Below are 26,233 nucleotides of genomic sequence, written 5' to 3' on the forward strand. Positions count from 1 at the left end.
CGCCATAAATACTGCAAACCAATGAGTGAAGAACCAAACGCAACCGTCACACAACAGACATGCATGACCCAGACTCACAACCCACCACACAACATACTCACAACGCACCACACACAGCAACAACAGACTCACAACGCACCACACACAGCAACAACTGACGCACAACACACCATACACAGCAATAACAGACGCACAACGTACCATACAGAGCAACAACAGACTCACAAACACTCAGAAGAACGTACCACACAACACACTCAAAACGTACCAGACAGAACTTGCAACACAACACACTCAGGACTTACCACACACAGACGTGCATGACCCAGAACACCAGACTTCATATATATAAAGGTTCATGGTAGAAACATGAACAAGCTTTCTTCGCAAAACGCGTACATTTCATAATACATATTGTATCGTTACAAAATATTTACACATCTATTAGACGTGTATATGGTGATTTAGGATTCAAGGTCAGTAACAGGATGTGCTTGACAGAACTTCCTGTGTGACACAGGAATGATCATCCTCAAGAAACGCACCACTTCCCCTTTCACAATGCCGACTTCCTCCCATCCTTTATCCCCGTTATGAAATGTAGCGACGGTGCCAACGTTGGGGAAGGCCAGGGGACAGGAGGAGGGCGCTAAGGACAGAAAAGGAGAGGAGAGGAGAGGACCTGAGGGAAGGGGGAGGGAGGATCTTCGTCTGCGAGCTGCGATGCTTTATGCCTTGTTTGGTTGGAGGTGTCAGCGGAGATGAGCCTTACCCGGTCTCAGCGGGCCAGGGCCGGTCTCACCGGACCAGGGCCGGTCTCAGCGGGCCAGCGCCGGTCTCAGCGGACCAGGGCCGGTCTCAGCGGACCAGGGCCGGTCTCAGCGGACCAGGGCCGGTCTCAGCGGACCAGGGCCGGTCTCAGCGGGCCAGGGCCGGTCTCAGCGGACCAGCGCAGGTCTCAGCGGACCAGCGCCGGTCTCAGCGGACCAGCGCCGGTCTCAGCGGACCAGCGCCGGTCTCAGCGGACACAGCCGGTCTCAGTGTTTGCCGTTGTTTGGTTTACAACTGTTAACCGGAACCTTCTGCTTCTCCAACTGTAATCCAGCAGTGTTTCCTTGCTCACTGCTAGTCCTATACAATATCGAAAGCAACATTTGTTTTTCCCTTTGTAGATTAACGCCGTTGTCAAGTTAAGTATATATTTCAAACCGGTTACATTTAGCTTCTCATTTGATTACATAATATTCTGCAGATAGAGGAAGTTTGGAGCCGTTTGGAAAGATGCAAGGTCTAGCCAATGAGAGGCTCCGGAACTGGGTTGCAGATGGACATCAGCCAATCTGATTCCAGAATTGCCTCCGTGCTTCAACACTTACCTTGACACGTTGTTTGACATCAGGACAAGACAACCGAACACTTTTTCCACACTTTAATACATTTCCCCCCATGTACAAATCACTTCAACCTCTTATAAAATTAGTCTAGTCTTAAGAAATTATTATAAAAAGCAAACCAAAATGTATCAGCCAGAAGATTCTTGAACTTATTATAATAAAACAACTGACTTGATTCAAGCAACACAGCAGAGTGAGGGGAATCTACTCCTCAAGTGTAAAACAACGTAAATCAAAAGGGCTTTTCTTTGCAAACACATGGCTGACGTTACTCTTCAAAATAAGGGCGTCTGGGAAGCTTCCTCAGACGGGACATTTAGAGGGAACAGAAACTCAGCAGCACACTTTGGTGAAGTTTAGGTGCTGCTTCGTTTGTGGTAAAGTTGAGTTAAGGGTTCGTTGTGGCAAGGTTTAGGTAAAGGGTATTAACGTGAGCCCTTATTCACCTAGTGGCCACGTTCAGAACAAAGATGGAGCCAAGATGGCCGCCGGATGGTTAAGGCCCATGAACAGAAGAATTGATTTGAGCAATCTCGACCACTCAAAGACCATCATTGACATTCGATCTTTGTGGTTTCTGGGCAACCATTAAGCTCTTAAGGCAATGCACCATGGGTAACGTTTGATGTATTTTTAGCTGAGGAAACCAGGAAGGTATCGGCTCCTCCCGGTTCAAAATGTCGCCAGAGACGGACCGTCCCGAGCTCGGCCTCGTCCCCATGACGACGGACCGTCCCGAGCTCGGCCTCGTCCCCGTGACGACGGACCGTCCCGAGCTCGACCTCGTCCCCGTGACGACGACCCGCCGGGGGGAAAACGTTACGGCGGTCCGCTACCCACGATGCACCCCGTGGCTCCGTCAGGTGCGGGGCTTGGTGGCGAAGGTGAGGTAGCCCGTGTGGCCCGCCATGCTCCGCGGGGGGGTGGTGGTCTTGATGGAGAGGGAGGCGTGGGGGGCCGGCACCGGGGCGGGGGTCTGGGCGGGGTCGGGGGTGCGGTCCGGGCCGAAGTCCGGCAGCGGCAGGCCCACGGTGCGCACGTCGTGCACGCGCAGCAGCACCTCCAGGGTGCTGAGGTCGTGGAACCCCCGCGCGGCCAGGGCCTCGCACGTCCGCTGCACCTGCTCGATGCAGGGGGAGAAGGAGCACAGGCGGCCCCCTGGGGAGAGAGAGGGGGGGAGAGAGAGAGGGAGGGGGGAGAGAGAGGCCGAGAGGGGAAAGGAGAGAGAGGGGGAGAGGGAGAGGGGGAGGGGGGAGAGAGGGAGGGGGGGAGAAAGAGGCCGAGAGGAGAAAGAGGGAGAGGAGAGGGAGCAAAAGATGGAGGAGGAAAAAGAGAAAGAACACAAATGGCAGAGAGAGATCGAGGGGGTGACAGGAGGGGGTGACAGGGAGAGAGGGGGTGAACAGGGAAGAGGGAAGGGTGAGAAATGTGACCCGTGAGAAAACAAAAAGCGAGACTCGAAGCGCTAGGACGCCATGACAGCCCGACAGAACATCAGGACCCCCCACGAACCGAGAGGACGTCACAACACCATTCCAACCAATCACAGACAGCCATAGCAACAGCCCTCACACACAAGCACAAACTGTAAGTACACAACTGTTACACACACACACACAGTACAAAGCAGGAACACTAGTCTTTAAACAACAGCCACCCAGGCTTTTGTTTTCAAGAGATAAGGAGATGCGTTGGTAACCAGGCAACAAGCTGGTGACCCCGTCTGCCGTGTAAACATCTGGACGCAGCTGGCAGCCGGTCTGGTGAGGCGGAGGCAGGAAGTGAAGAGGAAGTGAATAGTGTTGGCTGATAACGATAAACAACGCTATGAAGGCCTCTTCCTTCCCGTACCAGCCTACTTTACCCCCCCGCGGCCTGCTTTACCAGCCGGTAACCAGCCTGCCTACATGCACTCGCCGGGAAGTGAGGCAACCATAACATGTATGTGGTTATACAAGGGGGAAGGTCAAAACATTTTGAACGGGTCAACGTGTAGAAAACAGCTGATATGAGGCCAACAGCTGTTAGCGTTGTATTGTGATAATCTAATGACGCAAGGAACCATAGCAAGAGGCTGTGCTAACAAAACTGGAAGCATGCCGACGTAATGATGCTAGCTGTCGTAGCGGGAGGCTGGGCGAACAGCACAACTGTTTGCATGAAAACATCATAATGCTAGCTGTCGTAGCGGGAGCCTGTGCCAACTATACAACCGTTAGCATGCTATAGTCATGATGCTAGCTGTCGTAGCGGGAGGCTGTGCGAACAGCACAACTGGTAGCATGCTAACGTCATGACGCTAGCTGTGCTTACAAAACTAGCTAGTGGATGGTAGTAACAGGGTCAGCTAATAGCGACGCTCCGGGATTGTGTTGGACCAGAATCAGGGTGGAGGGGGACGGCCTCGCTTATAGGTGTAGCTTACCCACTTGGCATGGTCACTTTAGATCCACTTAAAACACACACACACACACACACACACACACACACACACACACACACACACACACACACACACACACACACACACACACACACACACACACACACACACACACACACACACACTAAAGCAGGTTAGCTGGACATGGCTATTTGAGGTAGGCACTAAGATAAACAGAGATTGTTCTATTTTTGGGACGTTGTTTACTTTGTAAAGAAATGAGCCATACATCCCTTTGAATAATTCATGCAAAGAGCTCTTAGGTGCAGTTCACATTAAAGTGCTGATAGCAATGTATTGCAAGAGCACATCAATGAACTCACTCTTAAAGTAAGTTTTGTAAATAAAGTGTGGTTATATAGCACCTTCCATGGCCAAAAGACTGCTTTACATTATTGTACGACTGTAAAAAAAAAAAAAAAAAAAAAAAAAAAAAAAAAAAAAAACCTTAACCTCAGAGCAGAGAAGGGCTGCTGAACTGCTGTCTACCATTCCTCCCTCCTCGCGGAGGGTTCCCCACCGGGAGGTCTTCCAGACGGCGGTCCAGGCTCCCCGGGGATCCTCTGGACCCTGCTGGCCTAATATGGAGAGCGACCGCGGGGAGGGACCACTCCCTCAGACACCCCCCCACCCGCACGCCCTGCCCTACACCTTAACCAGGTCACTCGGACATGGGTCTGGGTCACATGGTTAGGTCCTATTTATCGTAACCCGAGCATGTGATATGTGAATTTTATGGAAACGTGTTCCGATAAAAACATGTTCGGTTTCCCCCTCAACACAGGGGGCAGCCATTTTGAATGACCACATTGGTCGGCCACAGCCGACCAATCAGAGGACTCTTGGGGACGGCCGAGCAGCGGTGAGACTGTTGACGCGTTTCAAATAGCGGGCGATCCTTTGACAAACTTCTGCTCTCAGCCTTGTGCAAACACAACGGGCTGTTGCCTAGCGACCAAGACTACGGTCCAGGGCAAGGGCTACTGACTAAAGAATCAATCAATCCCCATGGCCAATCAATCAATCCCCATGGCCAATCAATCAATCCCCATGGCCAATCATTCAATCCCCATGGCCAATCGATCAGCGAGGGTGGACCGGGTGTTTGCTGGTCTTTGGAGAGCTCCAGAGTGTTCTCTCCTGACTGCAGAACACACAAAAGCGCCTTAATGGACTGTGTGTGTTCGAATGTCTGTAAGTGTGTGTGTGTGTGTGTATGTGTGTTCGAATGTCTAGAAGTGCGTGTGTTCGAATGTCTGTGTGTGTGTTCGTGTGTGTGTGTGTGTTCGTGTGTGTGTGTGTGTGTGCGTGTGTTCGTGTGTGTGTGTGTGTGTGGTGCATGCCTTTCTCTGGTGAGAGTTCAGAGAGCTAATCATCTAACCGCGGTCCCGGCTGGGAGACAGAAACGAGAGGAATTCTACTGCCGGAGAACATAAGTCTGGGCCAGCGGTCTGCGGCCACGACAGCCCGGTTGCCAAGGGGACATGCATCAACTTGTGGGAGCCGAACCGGTTCTTGGTTCGATCCCCAAAGTAGACTATTCTCCTGGTAGGCATCCTAGCGCAAGATGACCCTTAACACCTTCCGACTCATAAGTTGCTTTGTCGGTCCAATAACTCATAGTACATAGTAACTCAATTTACTAACTCGTACTACATAGTACAAACTCATACTAACTCATTCTCTTAACTCCTACTACTAACTCCTACTACATGGTACTAACTCCTACATACATGGTACCAACTCCTACTACATGGTACTAACTCCTACCAACTCCTGCTCCATAGCCCTGTGTACAGTTTGTCCTGACCATGGCAGGAGGAGGCAGAACTGAACCCTCCGATCAGGTGACTCAGTGGTCTGCTGATATTCCGACGGAAAAGATTCTGTGTTTAGCTCGGGGAGCATCATAAACACAGAACAGAGAAGAGAAGGCACACACACGCACACACACACACATACACACCTCCTCCTCCTGCTCCATGACCCTGTATGGACATCTACGGCACATATAGCTGGTGTGTGTGTTCGGTGTGTGTTTGTGTGTGTAAGTAGCAGCAGCACCATAAAAGGGAGAGAACAAATAAAGATATATATGTGAGAGCGTGAGGGGAAAGATACCGAGAGAGAGGGAGGGAGGGAGGGAGGGAGAGGGAGAGAGAGAGGGGGGAGAGAGAAAGAGAGAGGGGGAGAGATATGGAGAAGGGAGAGGAGGGGGAGAGAAAAGGAGGGATGGAGACAGGAAGAGGTAGAGCGATAGAGGAGGAGAGGAGAGCGGTACTAGAGCGATGAGAGCAGGGACAGAGGGACCAGTGTGCAGTCCATTCCCCTGCCGACCACGGTTCCCTTTGTGTCTGTCTGACTGATGTCCCGAGATGCACGGGGAGGCGGGCCGGGCGGACTGACGTCCCAGGATGCACTGGGAGGGAGCCGGGCTCTCCATGTAGACAGAAAGCCTCTGGGTACAGGACCCAGGGACCAGCCGACCACGGGGACCACAGATGGTCTCGTGTCTCTGCGTGGCTACGGCGGCGAGCCTCTCTGCTCGATCCGAGACTCCGATCGATGGAAGTGGACCGCCGCCTCGCACACTAATGGAATTCATTCCCAGCACCTCAATTAAAAGTCGTTTGGCTATGCCTAGAGGCTGAAGACTATACATATTTAAACAGCGGTAGAACCCTGCTGTAGCGAACACCGAACACACACCGGCCTACTGCCTGGTTTTTAAAATCGGCTCCCTGATCTTACGAAGCGTCATTCGAGCATTGTGCCCCCTTGGGCAGTGTTTCCCACACATTGACGAGACTATGGCGGCCCGCCATAGTCTAATTTCGGCCGCCATAGTCTCTGCGTGCACATGAATTATTATTATTATTAAAAAAAAAAAATTTTTTTTTTTTTCTCTTTTGCTCAGGCGAAGTTTGAAGACATACACCCCCCCCCCCCCCGTCAACAATCGCTCCATACCCCCCCCTCCCCCCCCCCCCCCCCCCCCCCCGTCAACAATCGCTCCATACCCCCCCCCCCCCCCCCGTCAACAATCGCTCCATACCCCCCCCCCCCCCCGTTCAACAATCGCTCCATACCCCTCGTACCCCGTCAACAATCAACAATCGCCCCATACCAGCCCCCTTCCCCCCCCCCCCCCATAGTCTCCAAAATTTCTGTGGGAAACACTGCCTTGGGTCAGGCTTGACCAATGAGCTTGGAGCAGTGAACCCCACGACCCCTAGAAGGGTAGAGATCTAAATCCCCAGCTGCGTTCTCAGACGGACACACCAGGACACAGCCAGGGCTACCTTTAAGAGGGCCAAGGGGTCGTTGTCATGAGGGGGGTCGTTGTCATGAGGGGGGTCGTTGTCATGAGAGGTCGTTGTCATGAGGGCGCCCGCGGCAACGACCCCTCGGTGCCAGGTCACGTACCGACCTGCCCAGACCTGCCCTCTTCTCCTCCCCCCCCCCCCCCCCCCCCCCCCGGTTGGAGGGCAGGTAACCATGGAAACACATCACGCGCTATTGTTTCTGCATCCTAGTGTGATGCATTGAGACAGGCCAAGGTTATTATGGGATAGCACAAGTCTATGTGTGCGTGTCCAGTCATTTTGTCCATCATGCCTGGATGAGTCACAACCCAGACACACACACACACAGACACACACGCACAGTCCATCAACACTCCCATTGCGATCCATACGTGTGAGTGTTCTGTTGGGAGTGTTCTGCTGGCCTACCAGGGTGTTTTCTCCATGAACCTTTATCTCCAGCACCATGACTATCGAGGTTACATTGGGTCTGGGATCAGATTCCTGAGCACCCGGGTTCGGAGGACGGCTCGTCGTAACGAACGTGAAAGCGCTGCGATCATGGTCTTACCGTGTCTCTTCATGGCGCTGTGGGCGTGGCCCACGGCCTCCCAGGGGTTGGGGATGTCCAGGAAGACGGCGTCGGCGACGCCCGCCACGCCGAAGCCGTCCAGGCACACGTCCTGGTTGCGCACGGACACCAGGTGGGCCACGCGGTGCTCCCGGAACTCCTGCTCCACCTCCAGCGCCCGCTGCTTGTGGAACTCCACCGTGTGGAGGTGGCCGGTGGGCGCGATGGTGCGCAGGATGGCGTGGGACAGAGACCCACTTCCTGTTCCTGTCGGTGGGGGGGGGGGGACAATACAGAGGCTTGATGAGGAAACCCTTCTTCAACGAGGAAGACCGCCTTGGAGGGTGAGACTCAAAATTGCTCGAGGCTGCGGGCATTGGGTCTCGAACCAAGAACTTTTTTTGATGAAGGATTGAGGAAGATTAGGTCAGGCTAGGATCTAGGGGGGGGACGCAATGCATCATGGGAAAAGAGACATCTGGATAAGCCGTTAGTAAGGTTGATCCCACCATGGTGGTGAGGAAGGGCCTCAGAAAGGACCTGAAAGCGAGCGCACGCTAGCCAAACACTAGCTAAGCCGAGCTAGTACACATCACATCCATCTACTCCAGTATGACTGATGAGCTGGCCTAGAGCCAAAGTTTTACATTTAGGGCATTTTAGCAGACGCTTTTATCCAAAGCAACTTACATCGTTTAATACACACATTGACACACCGACGGCAGAGTCAACCATGCAGGGCGACAGCCAGCTCGTCAGGAGCAGTTAGGGTTAAGTGTCTCGCTCAGGGGCACGCCCAGGGGCAATGGGGATTGAACGGGCAACCTTTAGGTTACAAGACAACTGCTCTACCTCCTGAGCTAAGCCGACCCAAAGTTAATGCTTAAGCCACAACAAGAGAGTGAGTGAGTGTGTGTCAGTGAGAGTGAGACAGAGCATCGTTGTTCCTGTAAACAGGTGATCGCAATCAGTTTCCATGGCGATCAACCTTTTATCATACCCTGTGAGTTTGTTCAACAAAGAACCGTTGTTCTCATTGTCCAAGCATCCCTCAGCTGATGACCCACTACAATTACAACCCCCACCAATAAACAATAAAATCCTGACAGTCTGCCAGGGTCCCTTTAACGGAAGTCCCTCCACTCGACCGTTGAGGAGGTCAGGGCCACACGGACTGAACCACATCACGGGGACACGCCGCCGCTATCAGACTGCCACTATCTGGAGCGTGTTTATCACAGCGTCTAAAGCCGTGTGGAGGAGCAGTGAGGGCAAAGCTGAGCTGATGTCATCGTCCCGTTGACGTGACGCCCGTGCGCCATGTGACTCCGCAGTACAGACAAAACTCTGCGGAACCAACCTTGAGTACTTTCATATTTGGTACAGAGATGGGTCCTTAAGGAGCAGGTAGGGGGTAGATGATACAGAGACTGGTCATTAAGGAGCAGGTAGGGGTTAGACCGTACATAGACAGGTCATTAAGGAGCAGGTAGGGGTTAGACCGTACATAGACAGGTCATTAAGGAGCAGGTAGGGGGTAGATGATACAGGGACTGGTCATTAAGGAGCAGGTAGGGGATAGATGATACAGAGACAGGTAGTTAAGGAGCAGGTACGGGTACGATTATACAGAGACATGGCATTAAGGAGCAGGCAGGGGATAGTCAGTACAGAGGCAGAAGTAGCCAGGATCAAATAAGACCTTGAAACGATCATGTTAGGTGACGGAAAGTCAAGTGGGGCTAACAGGTTGAGAGATGGTCACATTCTGAATACAGGGTTAGTGTGGTAATGGTCAGGGTGGAATCTGGGAAGACGCATCATGGCCAAATAAAAGTTGCACTAAGTTGCTTGTTTGCGCGCACACGCTTGCATGCACGTACGCGTGGTGCAGGCATGCACGACACAGAAGTTGCTAGTTATGCAAAGCTCCCAGTTTCTCCAGTCCAGCCCAAGCCTCATCACAGTGTACTCGTGTGTACTGTAAAAACTTCCAGCAGAGCTTAATCTGGTGTTTATTACCATCTCCAACCGCACTGCTCAACAGCAGTCTCCCAGCCCCGTCGACCAATAACGCGCAGCCATGTAGCGACAGCCCTGTCATGTGACCCTGGAGTGTGTGGCTGGGATCTAGTACATCTTGTCTCTATGCCCCCGCCGCCCCCGCTCTCGCTAAAGTTGCGTCATCCCCGCCCTTGTTCTCGTGGCAACAATGGACCCCAATGTTTACAACACATGACCACCGACAGGGAGACTTAGAGAACGGCGGAATGGGCCGGCTTGTGGACAAAGGGAGCCCCCTCGGCCCTCCTGAGGTGATAATTGATATCCTGGTTATGAATTTCCTGAGAATCTGGGACACTCGCGTTAGCGCCGGTTACCGTGGAGACGGCAGCGGGGCGTAACTGGGACTGGGCGGCAACGCAGTGTTTAACCTCGGTCAGCATGTTGATGGGACAGGTTAGAGCACCAGAGTTTAACCCCTGAAAGGTGACGTTAGCAGGGGGGGGGGGGGGGCAGCCCTGGTGGTCAGAGAGAACAAGAGAGAGCTAGGGACTGCTAGTACCAGCTAGGGTTCCAGCTAGATAGCGATAGCATCAGCAAGGGGCCAAAGAAGAAGTTTAGAACTCTTAACTTGTGGCTTGCAGGAGAACACAGCGTTGTAAAGCGGACACACTAACGCTCTACGTTTATGACTATGAACCCTCTCAACCGCAGCCGTCATATCGGTATCCAAAGGTTCCTTTGTTTCCTCTTCCAGACGTCCGCCTCCCCCCCCCATGCACAGCCCCGAGCAGGAGAGTCAGGGGCCGCTTCTGAGGAAGTCCCGTCTCCTGCTAGCCACCGTCCTGAGGGTGGATGCAGGACTTGGTACTCAGTGGCAGGATTGACAGGTGTACCAATAAAAACCAAATCCTCCTCCAATAGTTTGTCACGAACGCGTCGATGCAGCTCTGTGGAGTCAAATGCGTCCAGACTTCATCGCCACGGGGAAAGATAACCGCACTCTATGCAAAAGCACCGGCACAGGTGGCGAAACAACGTGCTCCTTGTCACCCGGACCGAGGCCAGAACATGAAGGGCTGCTGGTGGTGAGAACCGGACTCACAACCTTGAGGCCTGCAGCAGAACGCTACCTTTCATGTCCCACATACCCAGAGTCACTGGGACAGCCCGGGGCCCGCAGTAATAGTGGAGCAGACTATTTTTAGCCATCAATGCTGCTTCTATCATAAACCCCTAGTTTAGATTCTACATGAAGACATGCGGTTCTCATGTAAATGGACTATTTTTAAAGCTGCCTGCCTCATTGCATCATGGGACATCTCCCAAGGACAAAGGAGGTAGTTCCTTCTGACTTTGCGCCCCCATCATAATGTCCTCTGAGGAGGGTCCCATCTAGGAGCCACACATCTCCAATACACACCTTACCAACGTTACAAGGAGTACGGTGTAAGTGGCCTAACTCGGAGAGAAGGATGACCCCTGCCCCTTCACGACATGTATCTGGATTCCCGAGAAGTCTCTTTGGATAAAAAATGGCTCCTAGATGACTCAATAGAAGATAAATCAATAGACTATGAGCCTTATAAAACACACCTTTCACGTCGAGAGCTCCTGGTCTCCAAGGTGACTCCCTAGTCCACACAGGGCGTGTCAACAGAGTCAACATCCCTATCGGCCACAATCGCAGTGCGGCTCCACGTCCCCCCTTGTCAAAGTGACCCCCCCCTCACTGAAGGACATGACATTCTTGAGTGCGTGTGTGTGTGTGCGTGTGTGTGTGCTGAACGCTACGAGGCGGGAGAACCTTCTGATGGCCTCAACCAGGCTACAAAGACAAACAAATCAGGGCACTTCCATTCTCCATGACGGACGCTGGCGCTCAGTAGCCAGCCTGCTCACTCCTAAAAGAGGCCATTGTTCTTTGTGCTCCGTGTTGCGTGCGGTGGCCCCGGTCAGCACATGAGGCTGCAGCACGAGGCTGATGAGGCATTGGGAGCCCTGGTGTCAGACCATCAGGACTCGGACCCTAGCGCACCTATCACGCACACCCCTTCTCCACCAACGCCGTTCCATCGCCGGTTTCGGAGCCAGTGCCAACACCAGAAACAAGAACCAGTGACGTCTAGCACTGGGTTAGCGTAGTTTTAACACGATCATTTAAAAAGTTTTAACGTCCTGACGCATACATTTTATTTATATTTATTTTTTATTTTGAATATCAAGAAACAAGAACCAGTGACGGCTAGCCCTTGGTTGGCGTAATTCAACTCACAAGAGCCATGATTCATTTTAACTTCCTGACACGTTGCTAGGACAACGGGGTCGTATGCTCTGACGCATTGAAGTGGCTCTACTCTAGCCCTAAAATCTGTGGAGAATCAAGCTGGCTCTTGGGAAGTTGGCGTCTAGAACCAACACTGAACCAGCACCAGCACTGGGTTTGTGTTGGTGGGAAGGGGGTAGGAGAAGACCTCAGGAGAGCGGCTGGCTGGGAGTTAGCAGGCTGAACAGACGACACGACGATACACGCAAACGTACAGACACCCACACACACATTTGGGTCTGCATTAATGCCAGAGGCATGAAGCATGATGCAGACGATGGTTTCCCATTAGAGAGAGAGAGAAGGGGGTGTGTGGCTGACTAGGCACATTTCCTAGCAGACTAATAAAATGGACGGTGCTCGATCAATACAGTGACAGGCTGATAGCGAGACACCACTGCAGTATTACCATGATCTAGTACTGCTGCAACACACACGCACGCACGCACACACACACACATCAGACATACAACTACCCTCCTGATATGTATGCCGGGACACAGAAGATATTTTACTTGCGACTGAAATGCTTTGGAAAGGCAAGGTGTCACTTAAAAAGGTCTTATGTAAATGCTCTGCCTATCGAGTTTGGTGCAATGCGCACATGTTCCTCGTGGGACGCCAAGACCACAGGCAGACGGCATGCGGTGGGCTGTCCCATGCGGGATGAACAACACAGAAAGATCTAACATTTTCACACCTAAAATGTGGTCACAGGCCTGAAGACACTTGTTAGCGAGTGTTCCTTTGAAATAAAGGTGTGGTTCTGTGAATAAGGTGTGGTTCTCTGAATAAGGTGTGGTTCTGTAAATAAGGTGTGGTTCTATTAATAAGGTGTAGTTCTTTGAATAAGGTGTGGTTCTGTGAATAAGGTGTGGCTCTCTGAATAAGGTGTGGCTCTCTGAATAAGGTGTGGCTCTCTGAATAAGGTGTGGCTCTCTGAATAAGGTGTGGTTCTATAGATAAGGTGTGGCTCTCTGAATAAGGTGTGGCTCTCTGAATAAGGTGTGGCTCTCTGAATAAGGTGTGGTTCTCTAAAATAAAAGGTGTGGTTCTGTGAATAAAGGTGTGTTCTTTAAATAAAGATGTGTTTCTGTGTATATGGTGTGGCTCTCTAAATAAAAGGTGTGGTTCTGTGAATAAGGTGTGGTTCTCAAAATAAGGTGTGTGTGTTACGGCTCTCTGGCCTTCGTTTGTCCTAATGCCTAATGCCTTTGTTTGTCCTAATACCTGTGATGTTCTTGCTTCAATCAGGGGTGTTGGCGTGGCTGATTAGGCTGATTGGGCGCCCTGCAGTCGCTAAAAGATCCTCTGCTCTGCCCACCAAAGGGGGGGGGGGGGCAGCAGGGCCACACCCACCTGACGGCTAGTTCGTCCTGTGCCTTTGTTGGAAGGCGGACGGCTACCGTAACTTATTTTGTTTGGTGGTGCTCGTACTGTCTGTTTTGATTTGGCGCAGACGTTTTGCGCATTTGTGGTTTTTCTTACTCATTTGTTCTGGGACTACGAAATAAACCATTGTTTGATCATGGTGAACCCTACTCTAGACCGCTCATTTGTGTCGCATCCTTTCGGGCTGCGACAGTGTGGTTCTCTAAATAAAAGGTGTGGTTCTGTGTATAAGGTGTGGTTCTCTAAATAAAGGTGTGGTTCTGTGAATAAGGTGTGGGGTTCTGTGTATAAGGTGTGGTTCTCTAAATAAAGGTGTGGTTCGGTGAATAAGGTGTGGTTCTGTGAATAAGGTGTGGTTCTGTGAATAAGGTGTGGTTCTGTGAATAAGGTGTGGTTCTCTAAATAAAGGTGTGGTTCGGTGAATAAGGTGTGGTTCTGTGAATAAGGTGTGGTTCTGGGAATAAGGTGTGGTTCTGTGAATAAGGGGTGGTTCCCTTAATAAAAGGTGTGGTTCGGTGAATAAGGTGTGGTTCTGTGAATAAGGTGTGGTTCTGTGAATAAGGTGTGGTTCTGTGAATAAGGTGTGGTTCTGTGAATAAGGTGTGGTTCTCTAAATAAAGGTGTGGTTCGGTGAATAAGGTGTGGTTCTGTGAATAAGGTGTGGTTCTGTGAATAAGGTGTGGTTCTGTGAATAAGGTGTGGTTCCCTTAATAAAAGGTGTGGTTCGGTGAATAAGGTGTGGTTCTGTGAATAAGGTGTGGCTCTCTGAATAAGATGTGGTTCTGTGAATAAGGTGTGGTTCTGTGAATAAGGTGTGGTTCCCTTAATAAAAGGTGTGGTTCTCTAAATAAAAAGGTGTGGTTCTGCGGGTGTGGTTCTGCGGGGTCCTCACCTGACTCGCAGACCACCGCTCCGGGCTTGAGCTCCAGCATCATGGTGATGGTGGCGATGTCGGTGGTGTAGAGGATCTGGGTGCGGTGGGGCAGGTTCACCGTCCACAGCTCAGGCGTGGGGTGCAGCACCAGCACCCAGCCGCCCTTGCTGCACGTGACCTTTGACCCGTAGCGCTTGCCTATCAGGTCGGAGGAGTGGCGTATGGCGCCGTAGCGCGTCTGGGTCTGGCCGTTCTTCTGCACCTTGACCGCCATCATGGACTCGTGTCCCAGGTAGACGATGGCCACGTCCCCCTCCTGGACCATCTCGGAGTACTCCACGAAGCTCATGACGTCTCCTCTGGAGACCAGAACCACAAGACCACCGTCAGACTAGCGCTGAATGAACGAATTCAAACTGACGTCGCAATGTTAGAGAACGCGATTTGCAAATCGCAAAAGGCTGCACATTAAATTGTGTACATCAATATATCAATTCATGCATCAATTCATCTCAACACATTGGCCTGGCCTAAAGGAAGGAAGAGTTTCTATGTTGACTGCTTCCAATGTTGTGTTGGTCCTACTATAGAATGATTTATTGCTTGTTTAGTGAATAAAAAAAAAAGGATATTTGAAACGAAAAATCATACACTAAATCGCAATATTGGTTGAAATAATCGCAATTCGATTATTTCTCCAAATTGTTCAGACACACTTCACCTCACATGCCGTACCCCCTCCATGAGCATTATCCTGTTTGACATGTATGTCAAACAGGGCAGGGTCATCTAGTATCAGCGATGGTTTTAGAACATTCAGCCCAAAGGTACTTGGTCATTCTACCAGTAGGCATCCTTTAGAAAGATGCCCTTACCCCTACCTGCTCCATAATGAGCCGTCTCTGTACTGTCTAACCCCTACCTGCACCTAAATTACCTGTCGCCATATTCACTGTCTAACCCCTACTTGGACCTTAATGACCGGACTCTGTATTCACTGTCCAAACCCTACCTGCTGCTTAATGACCTGTATCTGTATTCACTGTCTAACCCCTGCCTGCTCCTAAACGACTTGTCTACACTGATGGGTTGTTTGGGTTAGGGCATCTGCTGAACGATAACATATTAAACCACACTTTAATTTCTTGAGTGAGGGGAATGCAGATGTTACAGCAGCACATTCAACAAAGAAAGAAAGAAAGAAACGGACGCATCTGGTTGCCAGGCAACCAGATGCGAGGATCTCGTCCAACCACTGGACGAGATCCTCCCCGCGGGCTTTGGAGACCGTTACCCCAACATCGCGTGAAACGAGGACAGCCGTTACTTCTGTTGATTTTCAAACTGGTCGTTCAGTTGGTGTTCAAACTGGTCGTTCAGTTGGTGTTCAAACTGGTCGTTCAGTTGGTGTTCAAACTGGTCGTTCAGTTGGTGTTCAAACTGGTCGTTCAGTTGGTGTTCAAACTGGTCGTTCCGTTGGTTTTTAAACTGGTAGTTGAAACTAGTTCAGTTGATGTTTAAACTGGTAGCTCAGTTGAAGTATTCCCACCAGAGCAGTAAACGGTTTGTCAGTCGACTCCTACCAAACCAAACCCACCGTCTTTCACACGGCAGAAGACATGGACGAACTGTAAGTTTATGCAAGTTAAGTTAATAAGTTAAGCTTAAGAGATTTTTAAATGTTAAACGTCGTGTCAGTTATCCGCCAGTGAACTTTAGTGGGTGCCGGCTAACATCAGAGAAGCCGTTGTTAGCATCGTGCTAACGATGCCACTGTCCCCCAGGTCTGAACCCCGGGGACTACGAGTCGTTTTAACCAGAGAACATGAGGCAAGGTCGGGTTGCAAAGGCTCTACGGGTTCAGGTTCACATGAGTCGTTATAAACGTTAAATAAAAGCCAAAACCGCGACCGGAAAGACGTTGGTTTCGCCGGTACCTCCGCTAGCCTAGCCGTTGGTCCACCGCTAGTATAACCCCAGCAGACCGAAAGACAGAGAGACCGACAGGGGTGAAGGGTCAGGATGTCGCCTACCTCCTGGGGGTGCGGTTCACCTGGCCAACAGAGGAGAGGTGTTGTTAAACGAAGGTGTCGGGGTGTTTTGGTTGAGAGCCGCCGGTTCTCCGGGTCCACACGTGGGTTTGTTTTCAGAGCAGCCGAGGAGGAGGAGGAGGAGGAGGAAGCGGCGGCGCGGATTCGCAGATCTCCGCCTCCCGCCGCCGCTCCGCCTAGGTGCGTGTCGCTGAGCGCATGGTTTGTAGATCTGCGGTGATCCTCGGCGAGGTCTGTCGCGTTACGATGACGTAGATGGGTGCTCGATAAAGTAGTGGTTTAGGAGCAATGGCATGTCTGAATGATCTCTCTAGCTGTCATGATGCTTCTTAGTTTTTTAGGCAGATTCTCTCGTTTCCTCTATGAGCAACTATCACTTCTTCGGGATTGGTCTTCCAATTAGATTATGCGCTGTTACATATTTCAATTCTACTAATATGTAATTAGTTGAATAATAATAATAATAAATTAAATTTATATAGCGCCTAATATGGTACTCTGAGACGCTTTACATATTGCCCTACTGAATGCTGAATGCATGATAGATGCATTCTATCATGGCAGTGCACAGCGATGATATATGTCGGAAATTCATAGTAATAATCATCTATCAGTCTTCTTGCAAAGTGTGTTTCCATGACGCCATGCAACTCGTTGGATTATGAAGTATATTCCCTGATATCTACACTACTCCTCGCTCGGTTGGGTGTACTTTACTAAATGAGAAGGACGCATAGCTCCTGAAATGCACACTGCTATAAAAACATTCGCATTGCCATAAGAAGCACACTCGGCATTTACAGTTTATGGACAATCCCATTTAACATCCAGAGGGTTTGAGTTATGCGCCTCAGTCCAGATGAACTGAAAGGATGAAATCGGATAGCGTCCAATAGAGAAAGTGGAGCCTGAGCGCTGACCAATGAGGAGCCAGCAGCTCCGCTATAAGACGGCCCGGGCTTGGTCGTCCCCGCGAAGAACGCTCAGTCTGTCTATTGGAAAAGGTTTGCGTCTCGGCCGGAACAATAGGGATCTTCGTTTCTTCCCCCAGTAGTAGTAGTACACAGGTAGGACCGCTCTCTCTGTTCCCTCCAACGCGTCTTTGATTCAACTCATTCTGTTCATTATTATCACATGCACCGCTTCATCTTAGGCGGACAGATGTGGACTAATAGTATATGCATTGTCGTAATAATACGTTGATATATAGTTCTATGATGATTTCGTGATGATTTTCGTGACAAAAATAATTTCCCCCTGGGATTATTAAAGTATTAATCAATTTAACGACGTAGACGTGTAATGCGTAAACTGTGCACCGGTCCGCGGGGCCGGTGCGGGGAGTCTCCGCGTCCTCTCACGTCTCGCTCACTCGTGTGGTTTCTCCCCCGCGCCGCGCGTGCAGGGATCAGCCATGCCTTTCGGAAACACTCACAACGAGATGAAGCTGAAATACGCCTCGGCCAAGGAGTACCCCGACCTCACCAAACACAACAACCACATGGCCAAGATCCTCACCCCGGCCATCTACGAGCTGCTGAGGAAGAGGCAGACCCCCAGTGGATTTACCCTGGATGACGTCATCCAGACCGGGATTGATAACCCAGGTAATAGAAAATAAAGAAACCTCAAGCCGCGTTTGCGCCGAGCCGCCGCCTGCTGCGCGTCGTTCAGTGTCCTCGCTAGACCAGGATCTAGACTAGCGGAGGGGGTATTACCGGGGGGCTTCTAAGCGGGATGGAGCCGCCATTTGCAACGCGACCTTGCCCGTGTGTAAACACTAAACAAAAAGATGGATGAATGAAGACTGAATTGCCTACTTGGCTTTGACGTCATGATGTGGTGACCGGTAGTGGTCTATATTCAAATATTTTGCCGCCATGAATCATGATGCTGCCGAGGCAGGTGCAGCGGAGACGGTGCCTGTAGTAAGCGTGCCTGTAGTAAGCCTGCAGTGAGGGTGCCTGTAGTGAGGGTGCTGTAGTGAGCGTGCCTGTATTGAGGGAGCGTGTAGTGAGCCTGCTGTGTGTCTAGCTCTAAGGCCATGGCCCAGATAAACGTCAGGCGGCTGTCAGCGGAGGACGAGTACCCTGACCTGACCGGCCACAACCACCACATGGCGTTGGCCATGACCCTTGACATCTACAAGCAGCTGAGGCAGAGGGCCACACCCAACGGCTTCACCATAGATGATGTCATTCAGACAGGGGTGGACAATCCCGGTACTGTAACCTAGACAACAAGACCTTAACCAGGGACCAGAACTAGGGAGGCCAGGGCTGTGTGTGGACGCCATGTGTTTTTAACGTGTGTGTGTGTGTTTACCGGGGGCGTCCAGGCCACCCCTTCATCATGACGGTGGGCTGCGTGGCCGGAGACGAGGAGACCTACGAGGTGTTCAAAGAGCTGCTGGACCCTGTGATCCAGGACCGCCACGGCGGATACAAGCCCACAGACAAGCACAAGACCGACCTGGACCCCGCCCACCTCAAGGTAGCTCCGCCCCCTCGCCACACCCACCACCGCTAGTGCTTTGTTTGGAGCGTAGCGGTGTGCATGCAGTCGATGTATAGTGGATATTTTTGGGCCACTTCAGATGGGACTTAAGTCTGTTTTGGATGTAAAAGAAAATCACGGATAGTCTTGGCTGCCATGAGCCGTACCTGACGCTGTACCCTCTCCCCAGGGGGGAGACGACCTGGACCCCAACTACGTCCTGAGCTCCAGGGTGCGCACCGGGAGGAGCGTCCGCGGCTTCTGCCTGCCGCCCCACTGCAGCCGCGGGGAGCGTCGCGCCGTGGAGACCCTCTCCATAGAAGGTAGGGCCCGCCTGCAGCGGACGCACGAGTGCTGTTGGTTGATGCCCGGAGCTCATAGAAATACTGGGCAGAGAGCCCCCTCTAGAGGCGGCAGCCGGCAGAACACCTGCTCCACATTTCTGTCCTCCCCTGGAGACGTGGACCAGTTCCCTCCATAGCTGTCCTTCAGAAGGTTCTCTTCACCTCTGGTCCCAGACGGTGGTAGGTCGTGTTCTCTTCACCTCTGGTCCCAGACGGTGGTAGGACGGTTCTCTTCACCTCTGGTCCCAGACGGTGGTAGGACGGTTCTCTTCACCTCTGGTCCCAGACGGTGGTAGGTCGTGTTCTCTTCACCTCTGGTCTCAGACGGTGGTAGGTCGTGTTCTCTTCACCTCTGGTCCCAGACGGTGGTAGGTCATGTGTTCTCTTCACCTCTGGTCCCAGACGGTGGTAGGTCATGTGTTCTCCTGTGTTCCCCAGCTCTGGACACTCTGTCTGGGGACCTGAAGGGGAAGTACTACGCCCTGAAGAACATGTCCGACGCAGAGCAGCAGCAGCTCATCGACGACCACTTCCTGTTTGACAAGCCCGTCTCCCCCCTGCTGCTGGCGTCCGGTATGGCCCGTGACTGGCCCGACGGCCGCGGCATCTGGTGAGTAGAGGTTCTGCGGGGGCCCGGGGCCGGTCCTGAGTTCCCCCCGGCCGTGCTAACGGGGCTCTGTGTGTCGCAGGCACAACGAGAACAAGACGTTCCTGGTGTGGGTCAACGAGGAGGACCACCTCCGGGTGATCTCCATGCAGCAGGGAGGCAACATGAAGGAGGTGTTCAACCGCTTCTGCACCGGCCTCACCAAGGTGAGTCCTCCTAGATCCCCGTGGAGACCCCCTAGAGCAGTCGATCACCGTGGAGACCACCTGATGTAGTCGATCACCGTGGAGACCACCTGATGTAGTCGATCACCGTGGAGACCGCCTAGAGCACCAGATCACATGAGCCCAGACTCACCGCTGTTTGTCCCCGCAGATCGAGAAACTGTTCAAGGAGAGGAAACACGAGTTCATGTGGAACGAGCACCTGGGCTACGTGCTCACCTGCCCCTCCAACCTGGGCACAGGGCTGCGCGCAGGAGTCCACGTCAAGCTGCCCAACGTCAGCAAGAACGCCAAGTTTGAGGAGATCCTCAAGAAGCTGCGGCTCCAGAAGCGTGGAACAGGTACCCCCCTAACCCTAACCCCGTCTGGGCTCTGTAGGATGGGCCTAGTGTGAAGTCTTTGGTCCAATCCCCCTACACCCCTTGGCCCTACCCGTAGGGCCAAGGGTTTGGGCCAAGGAGTGTAGTGGGATCCAGCCTTAGCCTTCCCAGAAGGCCTTGCGGTGTCGGATGGCCGTGTGACCGGTGTCTCTCGTCTCTCAGGGGGTGTGGACACGGCGGCCGTGGGCGGGACCTTTGACATCTCCAACGCGGACCGCCTGGGCTTCTCCGAGGTGGAGCTGGTGCAGATGGTGGTGGACGGAGTCAAGCTGCTGGTGGAGATGGAGAAGAAGCTGGAGAAGGGCCAGCCCATCGACGCCATGATCCCCGCCCAGAAGTAACCTCCTCCTGCTGGGTCCTGCCCCCCTGGCCTGACGTATTGACCCCCCCGTTCTGGAATGTTCCCCCTATTTAAAAACTTCAATGTTTTGTTGAAGCTGGCGCTGAACATGAAATAAAGTTGTTCTGAACCAAACCGTGTCTTAATTAAATGTGTGGAGGTTTAACAAGCCTGATCTACATAATGACTTCACAAGGCTAATTTCACTGTAGACCTGTTGTGGTTTTTTAAGTCTTTAAGGAAGGGTACTAAATTGATTAGAAACAATATATTTGGTTGTTCAAACCAGTTTGTATCTATAAATTTGCGGGATGGATTTCCGGTATCAATGATTATTTTATAATTAATTTGAAAGCATATATATCCAAGGGAACTAAAGAGACGGAGGGAGAAAAGATAATAATAATAATACATTTAATTTAGAGGCGCCTTTCAAGACACCCAAGGTCACCTTACAGAGCATATAGTCATCATTCAAAACTATGTGGAACAGAAGAAAAACAGGTTAAACGTGAGTAATGATTAATAACACTCAAAGACGCCTACAGTGAAGGGGGGACCTCACTAACCACCACCAATATGTATATATAAGTGATTGACTGACTGAGGGACAGACAGGTATGTGCCTGAGGTGCTGCGGCGCTCTCCAAGGTGCTGTCCTGTTCATTTGTTTATTTTTGTTACATGCAAATTGTCAGGAGACAAAGTGACAATCATGCTGTGATACTTTGCAAATGTATCTTGATTTCTAGTACGTGCAGGCCTAACCTGCGGTTGCCGGTGAAATACAATACTGCCTCGTTGTTTTTTCGCTTACCTGGTGAGGCGGGGAGGCGAGCTTCTGGTGTTCAGCGCCTGGTTACCGGGGAATCCCGTAGCTACACAGGGATTGTACACATTTAGTCCATAATCCTTTTCAAACAAGTCGTAGCCTGAAGTTTGTCGCCCCCTACCGCCTCTTTCTTTCTCCGTTCCGCCTGAGCTGCCATGCCGTAGGCCTGACCTAAAACCGCGTTTCCAGATTTCAACTTCATTTATACAATTCTCGTAGGACATTCGTCGAAACAAGGCAATGTGGAGTTCTTATTAGTAGCCATCCTCTGCTACTATGTTAACCTCCAATAATTGTTCTTATACAACTTGTTTAGTCCATTTATTTATAGCTCTCCACAGCAAAACATTACAGCATCGCCACAACGGCGAGAAACTCGGCACACAGGTAACAGGTAAATGGCTACCGTAAATAATAGAATAGAGGCGCCAAATTGAACTTACCAACCATTTAAAGAAAGTCCATATCTGAGGAGCCTGGTTAAATTTGAGGTCTGACATAGCTAATTATATATTCATGACGATTATCTTGGCCTAAAATGACCAGCAACACCGGTTCTGACTCACAAAGTGACAACACGTTCATCAAGTTTACACTTTAATCAGACGTAGTGACCCCTCCCCTGGCATTTACATCAACTTCCATCTTCTAACAAAATACAAAAAAAACAAACCAATGGAGTACTGCAGGGAAGCCATCTTGAAAGTAAGATACATTATTTACACTGAAAACAAACGCTACGTTAAATCTGTTTTTCCAGGAGAGAGGAAAAAAAACCTGTGAAATAAATAAGACTAGAAATGCTTTTTGTCCACATTCACAGCATGACAAAAAGCATCCTGTTAGAGGGCAGAAAACAGACATTAGTAGATAACTGATTATTGCCAAAAGCCAAACTCTATACATTAGAATAGTCATTACATTATCTGTAATATTGTTTAGAAAAAAAGACATTTTGGAAACTGCTACTTGAATGATTGTACAGCTTAAATACTTCTAGATATTTATATATATTCATCTGGTCTTGACCCTTTTTGTTCATAGCTTTAACTCGTTGGCAACTTTGGAAGCGATGTTCTTGAAGGCGATGGAGGACCCCGATATCCGCTTGAAGCGCACCCCGTTGAGCGAGAGGCGCGGCAGCTTGCACACCTCCATCTCCCACTGCACCAGGTCCTCGTCACGGCCCTCCCCGTGGACACACACCAGCAGGAAGCTCTCGGGCTGCTCGTAGTCACAGTTGTTGGCGTCCAGCACCTTGCGGATCTCCCTCATGATGTCGCCGGGCTCCATGGCGCTGGTGGTCCTCATACTCCATGTGAAGCGCAGGGAGCGCGGCTTGCCGTCTTTGGCGGCTTCCCCCTTCGGATCCCCAGGAACATGGCGACTGGACGGGGGGGGAGGGCGAGAGATGGGTTAGAGTGGATGGGATGGAGGCCAGACCGACCACACACACACACACACACCACACACACACACACACACACACACAGTAATTGGAGGACGGTGGGGCCATACAGAGCTGGTTTTAGTAATGCAGGGTCACACACGCACGCACGCACGCACTGTTCACGCGGGCGAAAACAGCATCGCTATCAAGACATGAGATGCACACAACATCTTGACAAGTGGTGGCACGGGTCAGCAGGCAGACAACAGGAGGACAGACAGAGAGCAGGAGGACAGACAGACAGCCAGGAGGAGAGACAGCCAGAGAGCAGGAGGACAGACGGACAGAGAGCAGGAGGACAGACAGACAGACAGATCAGGAGGACAGACGGACAGAGAGCAGGAGGACAGATGGACTGAGAGCAGGACAGACAGACAGAGATCAGGAGGACAGACGGACAGAGAGCAGGAGGACAGACAGACAGACAGAGAGCAGGAGGACAGACAGACGGAGCAGGAGGAGAGACAGACAGACAGAAAGCAAGAGGACAGACAGAGGAAGAGGAAAGAGACAGACAGAGAGCAGGAGGCGGGACGGATCAGGAGGACAGACAGACGGATCAGGAGGACAGACAGCCAGGAGGACAGACACAGATCAGGAGGACAGACAGACAGACGTCTCACCTTGAGCCCTCAGGTCTCCCGTTTCTCTCAAACTCTGTGGAGACTCTGGAGGCAGCAGGGAGAGAAGAACATGAATACCACCTTCATCACCCCCACCACCACCAACATCATCATCATCATCACCACAACAAGCGCCGCGTCACAGGGGAAGGGGGGGGGGGTCAATACTATGTAACCACGAGACAAACGTAACCACGAGGAGAAACTCAAAATATACGTCAAAATGAAACGACGGTTAAACAACAGGGTTGAACTCCACTCTCCTACTGGGTCCCCAAGCAGGACCAGGCTCTGATGACACAGCCCCCCAGCACACACACACACACACACAACACGACAGCAGCCAGACGGGGGACTGGTCCCACCAGACGGGCCCGGTGGTACCAGGGTCGGGCCCCCGGAGCCCCAGAACCCACCAAGGGCCCGCACAGCTCCTCCCACCTCCACCCGCCCTCCACCCGCTCCGGACACTACAGTCAACTCCCCCAGGAGCTGGTCTTGGTGATCCAGTCCCCCTGCCTGGAGGGACATGGAGCTGGTCGGGCCTGGGGGGGGGGGGTTCGCTGTGCAGCCCCAGGGCCCTGTCTGGTGGGGGGGGGGGGGGGGGTCAAAGCCATGCACACACACAGCAGATGGAGAGGCTGCAGCGACATGCACCCGGGATGGATCCTATGCTGGCAGACACTGGCTCCTAGCATGGCTCCTAGCATGGCTCCTAGCACGGCTCCTAGCATGGCTCCTAGCATGTCCCCTAACACGGCTCCTTATAAATGGTACGTGCTGATAGTTTTGTACGCAGGATGCTATTGATCGTTCAATACTTTGTACATATTTATTACCTACAATAAAACTTCAGCTACAGCTCAATGCTGCTGTGGCTCACTGCTGCTTGTAGTCCCCTCGTTGACAGAACTGGGTTGTCAGGGGCCCTTGCACTCCCAGCATGCAGTGCAGCAATACGGGGCTAATTCAGACCAAACGTGTCCCTTCACGGCCCCCGTTGGTGTGTGACGTCATGTTGTGAACTGTGGCCTCTCTTTCCTGGCGCACGGGTCGCACGGCTTCCCCTCTTCCATCTCCGCCGCTGCTCTGCCGACCGCAGAATGCTACGATGCTAACGCTACGCGGTGAACAAGGTTCATCTTCCCGTGGGCGTCTCCGTCTCCTGTCGCGATCGTCCGCCGCAGCGTGACGTTGGGCCCGGCCGCACGGCCCCGCTCCGAAGAGCGCCTGACTTGGTGTGAAGGAGCCCGACGTTTGAGCGTCACGTCGGTGGGGGGGGGGAGCAGCAGAGGGCAGACGGCCCCCGGACCTCCTCCTCTGACGAGGGCCTCGGCCTCCGACACGCGACGGACTGGAGGGAGAACAACACGGCTCCACCCCCTGGTGGTCCCATGACACACGGCAGCCAATGAGACGAGCTCCCCGGGAAAACACACCGATGAGGAGAGGATGAGGTGGATGTAGAGAATGTGGAGGAAGAGCAGAGAGGAAGAGGAAGAGCAGAGGGGGAAGAAGAGGAGCAGGGAGGAAGAGAAAGTAGGGCAGAGAGGAGGAGGAAGAGCAGAGAGGAGGAGGGGAGAAGAAGAGGAGGAGCAGACAGGAGGAAGGGCAGAGAGGAGGAAGAGGAGGAGGAGCAAGAGGAGGAGCAGAAAGAGGAGGAGCAGGGAGGATGAGGAGGCGCAGGGAGGAAGTTGAGCACAGAGTGGAGGAGCAGAGAAGAAGAGAGGGAGGAGGAGGAGGAGAAGAAGAAGAGGAGGAACACAAGAGGAGGAGCAGGAGGGAGGAGAACGGTGCAGAAGACTTACTAAGACCGTGTGCTCCCTGGGGGGGGGGCCCGGCAGCCCCTGACTTGGCCGGGTCAATACTGACCCTGCTCAGAGAGGTCAAAGGTCACAGGGCAGAGAAGGGTGGGGAAGAAACATTTACACACAGAGAGAGAGAAGGTCAAATCAAGAGGAGGTGGGGGGGGGGGGGGAACCTAACTTCCTGTGTTGAGGAAGGAGGCGGGACATCGACGCTCCCTCTGCACCAATAAGATTCCAGCATGTTATGGTTGAAGCGTGAAACCAAAGAGCTGACACAGGATGGGCGGGCGGCCGTGGGATGAGGAAGATGAAGACGATGATGACGATGAGGTTAGCGTTGAGCAAACCCACCAACAGTTCCCTTCGACTGAAGAGTCTCAGCTCTTGTGTCGAGGTGACAGTGGAGGACATCACCACTAGAGGGCGCCAGGACGCTTTAGGACTCTGTGAGGACTGCACTCTGCTCCTGGCCTCTCCCAACATGGCCGCCGTGAAGAACCGGGAACCAGAGAGCCAGAGCTAGCTGGCTGATAGCTACGCGCAGCTACCTTCTGATTGGCTGATGTGAACACACCTGCGTCTCTAGAAGGTCTGTCGAGCAGGCGAATAAACCCTTCCCCCCCTTGAATGCTACAGGTTAGCATGCTAGCTTACATCAAACACGCTGGCTCTCCTCAACATGCTAACGCACACCAAACACGTCAGCTTGTCTACACTTTTGGTACCAATGAATCTGTACCACCCTGCCGGTAAGGTTCAACACTACCTC

At 52.0% G+C, this 26,233-nt stretch overlaps 3 protein-coding genes across 13 annotated transcripts in view; 1 reads left to right on the forward strand and 2 right to left on the reverse strand.

The window, feature by feature from the left end:
- Positions 1-1,416: 1,416 nt before the first annotated feature.
- Positions 1,417-16,603, reverse strand: trmt61a (tRNA methyltransferase 61A). 2 transcript variants are annotated; one of them, XM_056591084.1, is made up of 5 exons: positions 16,343-16,603; positions 14,328-14,668; positions 7,714-7,980; positions 5,804-5,852; positions 1,417-2,552 (listed from the first exon to the last, which is right to left on the reverse strand). In XM_056591084.1, the coding sequence occupies exons 2-5, from the start codon at positions 14,656-14,658 to the stop codon at positions 1,991-1,993; spliced, it is 1,209 nt and encodes a 402-aa protein (XP_056447059.1). In that variant the 5' UTR covers positions 14,659-14,668; positions 16,343-16,603; the 3' UTR covers positions 1,417-1,990. The 2 variants fall into 2 exon arrangements, with proteins under 2 accessions (XP_056447059.1, XP_056447060.1); XM_056591085.1 differs by lacking the exon at positions 5,804-5,852 and having other exon boundaries at positions 16,343-16,600.
- ckba (creatine kinase, brain a) lies at positions 15,914-20,904 on the forward strand. Of its 2 annotated transcripts, none has more exons than XM_056591087.1 (8): positions 15,914-15,939; positions 18,395-18,582; positions 18,699-18,853; positions 19,047-19,179; positions 19,639-19,810; positions 19,890-20,013; positions 20,183-20,372; positions 20,574-20,904. In XM_056591087.1, exons 1-8 carry the CDS (start codon positions 15,929-15,931, stop codon positions 20,750-20,752), a joined length of 1,152 nt encoding a protein of 383 aa, XP_056447062.1. In that variant the 5' UTR covers positions 15,914-15,928; the 3' UTR covers positions 20,753-20,904. The 2 variants fall into 2 exon arrangements, with proteins under 2 accessions (XP_056447062.1, XP_056447061.1); XM_056591086.1 differs by lacking the exons at positions 15,914-15,939; positions 18,395-18,582 and adding exons at positions 17,318-17,427; positions 17,766-17,967 and having other exon boundaries at positions 20,574-20,903.
- A 608-nt stretch (positions 20,905-21,512) lies between these two features.
- mark3a (MAP/microtubule affinity-regulating kinase 3a) overlaps positions 21,513-26,233 on the reverse strand; it is a 38,014-nt gene continuing 33,293 nt past the window's right edge. For 3 of the 9 annotated variants that reach the window (XM_056591074.1, XM_056591073.1, XM_056591075.1), the window contains exons 17-18: positions 23,657-23,701; positions 21,513-22,970 (exon numbers count right to left, since the gene is read on the reverse strand). In XM_056591074.1, the coding sequence (XP_056447049.1) occupies positions 22,622-22,970; positions 23,657-23,701 (394 nt within the window). In that variant the 3' untranslated portion in view covers positions 21,513-22,621. The remainder of the gene's footprint in view (positions 22,971-23,656; positions 23,702-26,233) is intronic. The other 6 variants (XM_056591078.1, XM_056591077.1, XM_056591081.1 and 3 more) reach the window with 3 other exon arrangements.

Source organism: Gadus chalcogrammus, chromosome 5, assembly GCF_026213295.1.
Source record: "Gadus chalcogrammus isolate NIFS_2021 chromosome 5, NIFS_Gcha_1.0, whole genome shotgun sequence".
Taxonomy (NCBI): domain Eukaryota; kingdom Metazoa; phylum Chordata; class Actinopteri; order Gadiformes; family Gadidae; genus Gadus; species Gadus chalcogrammus.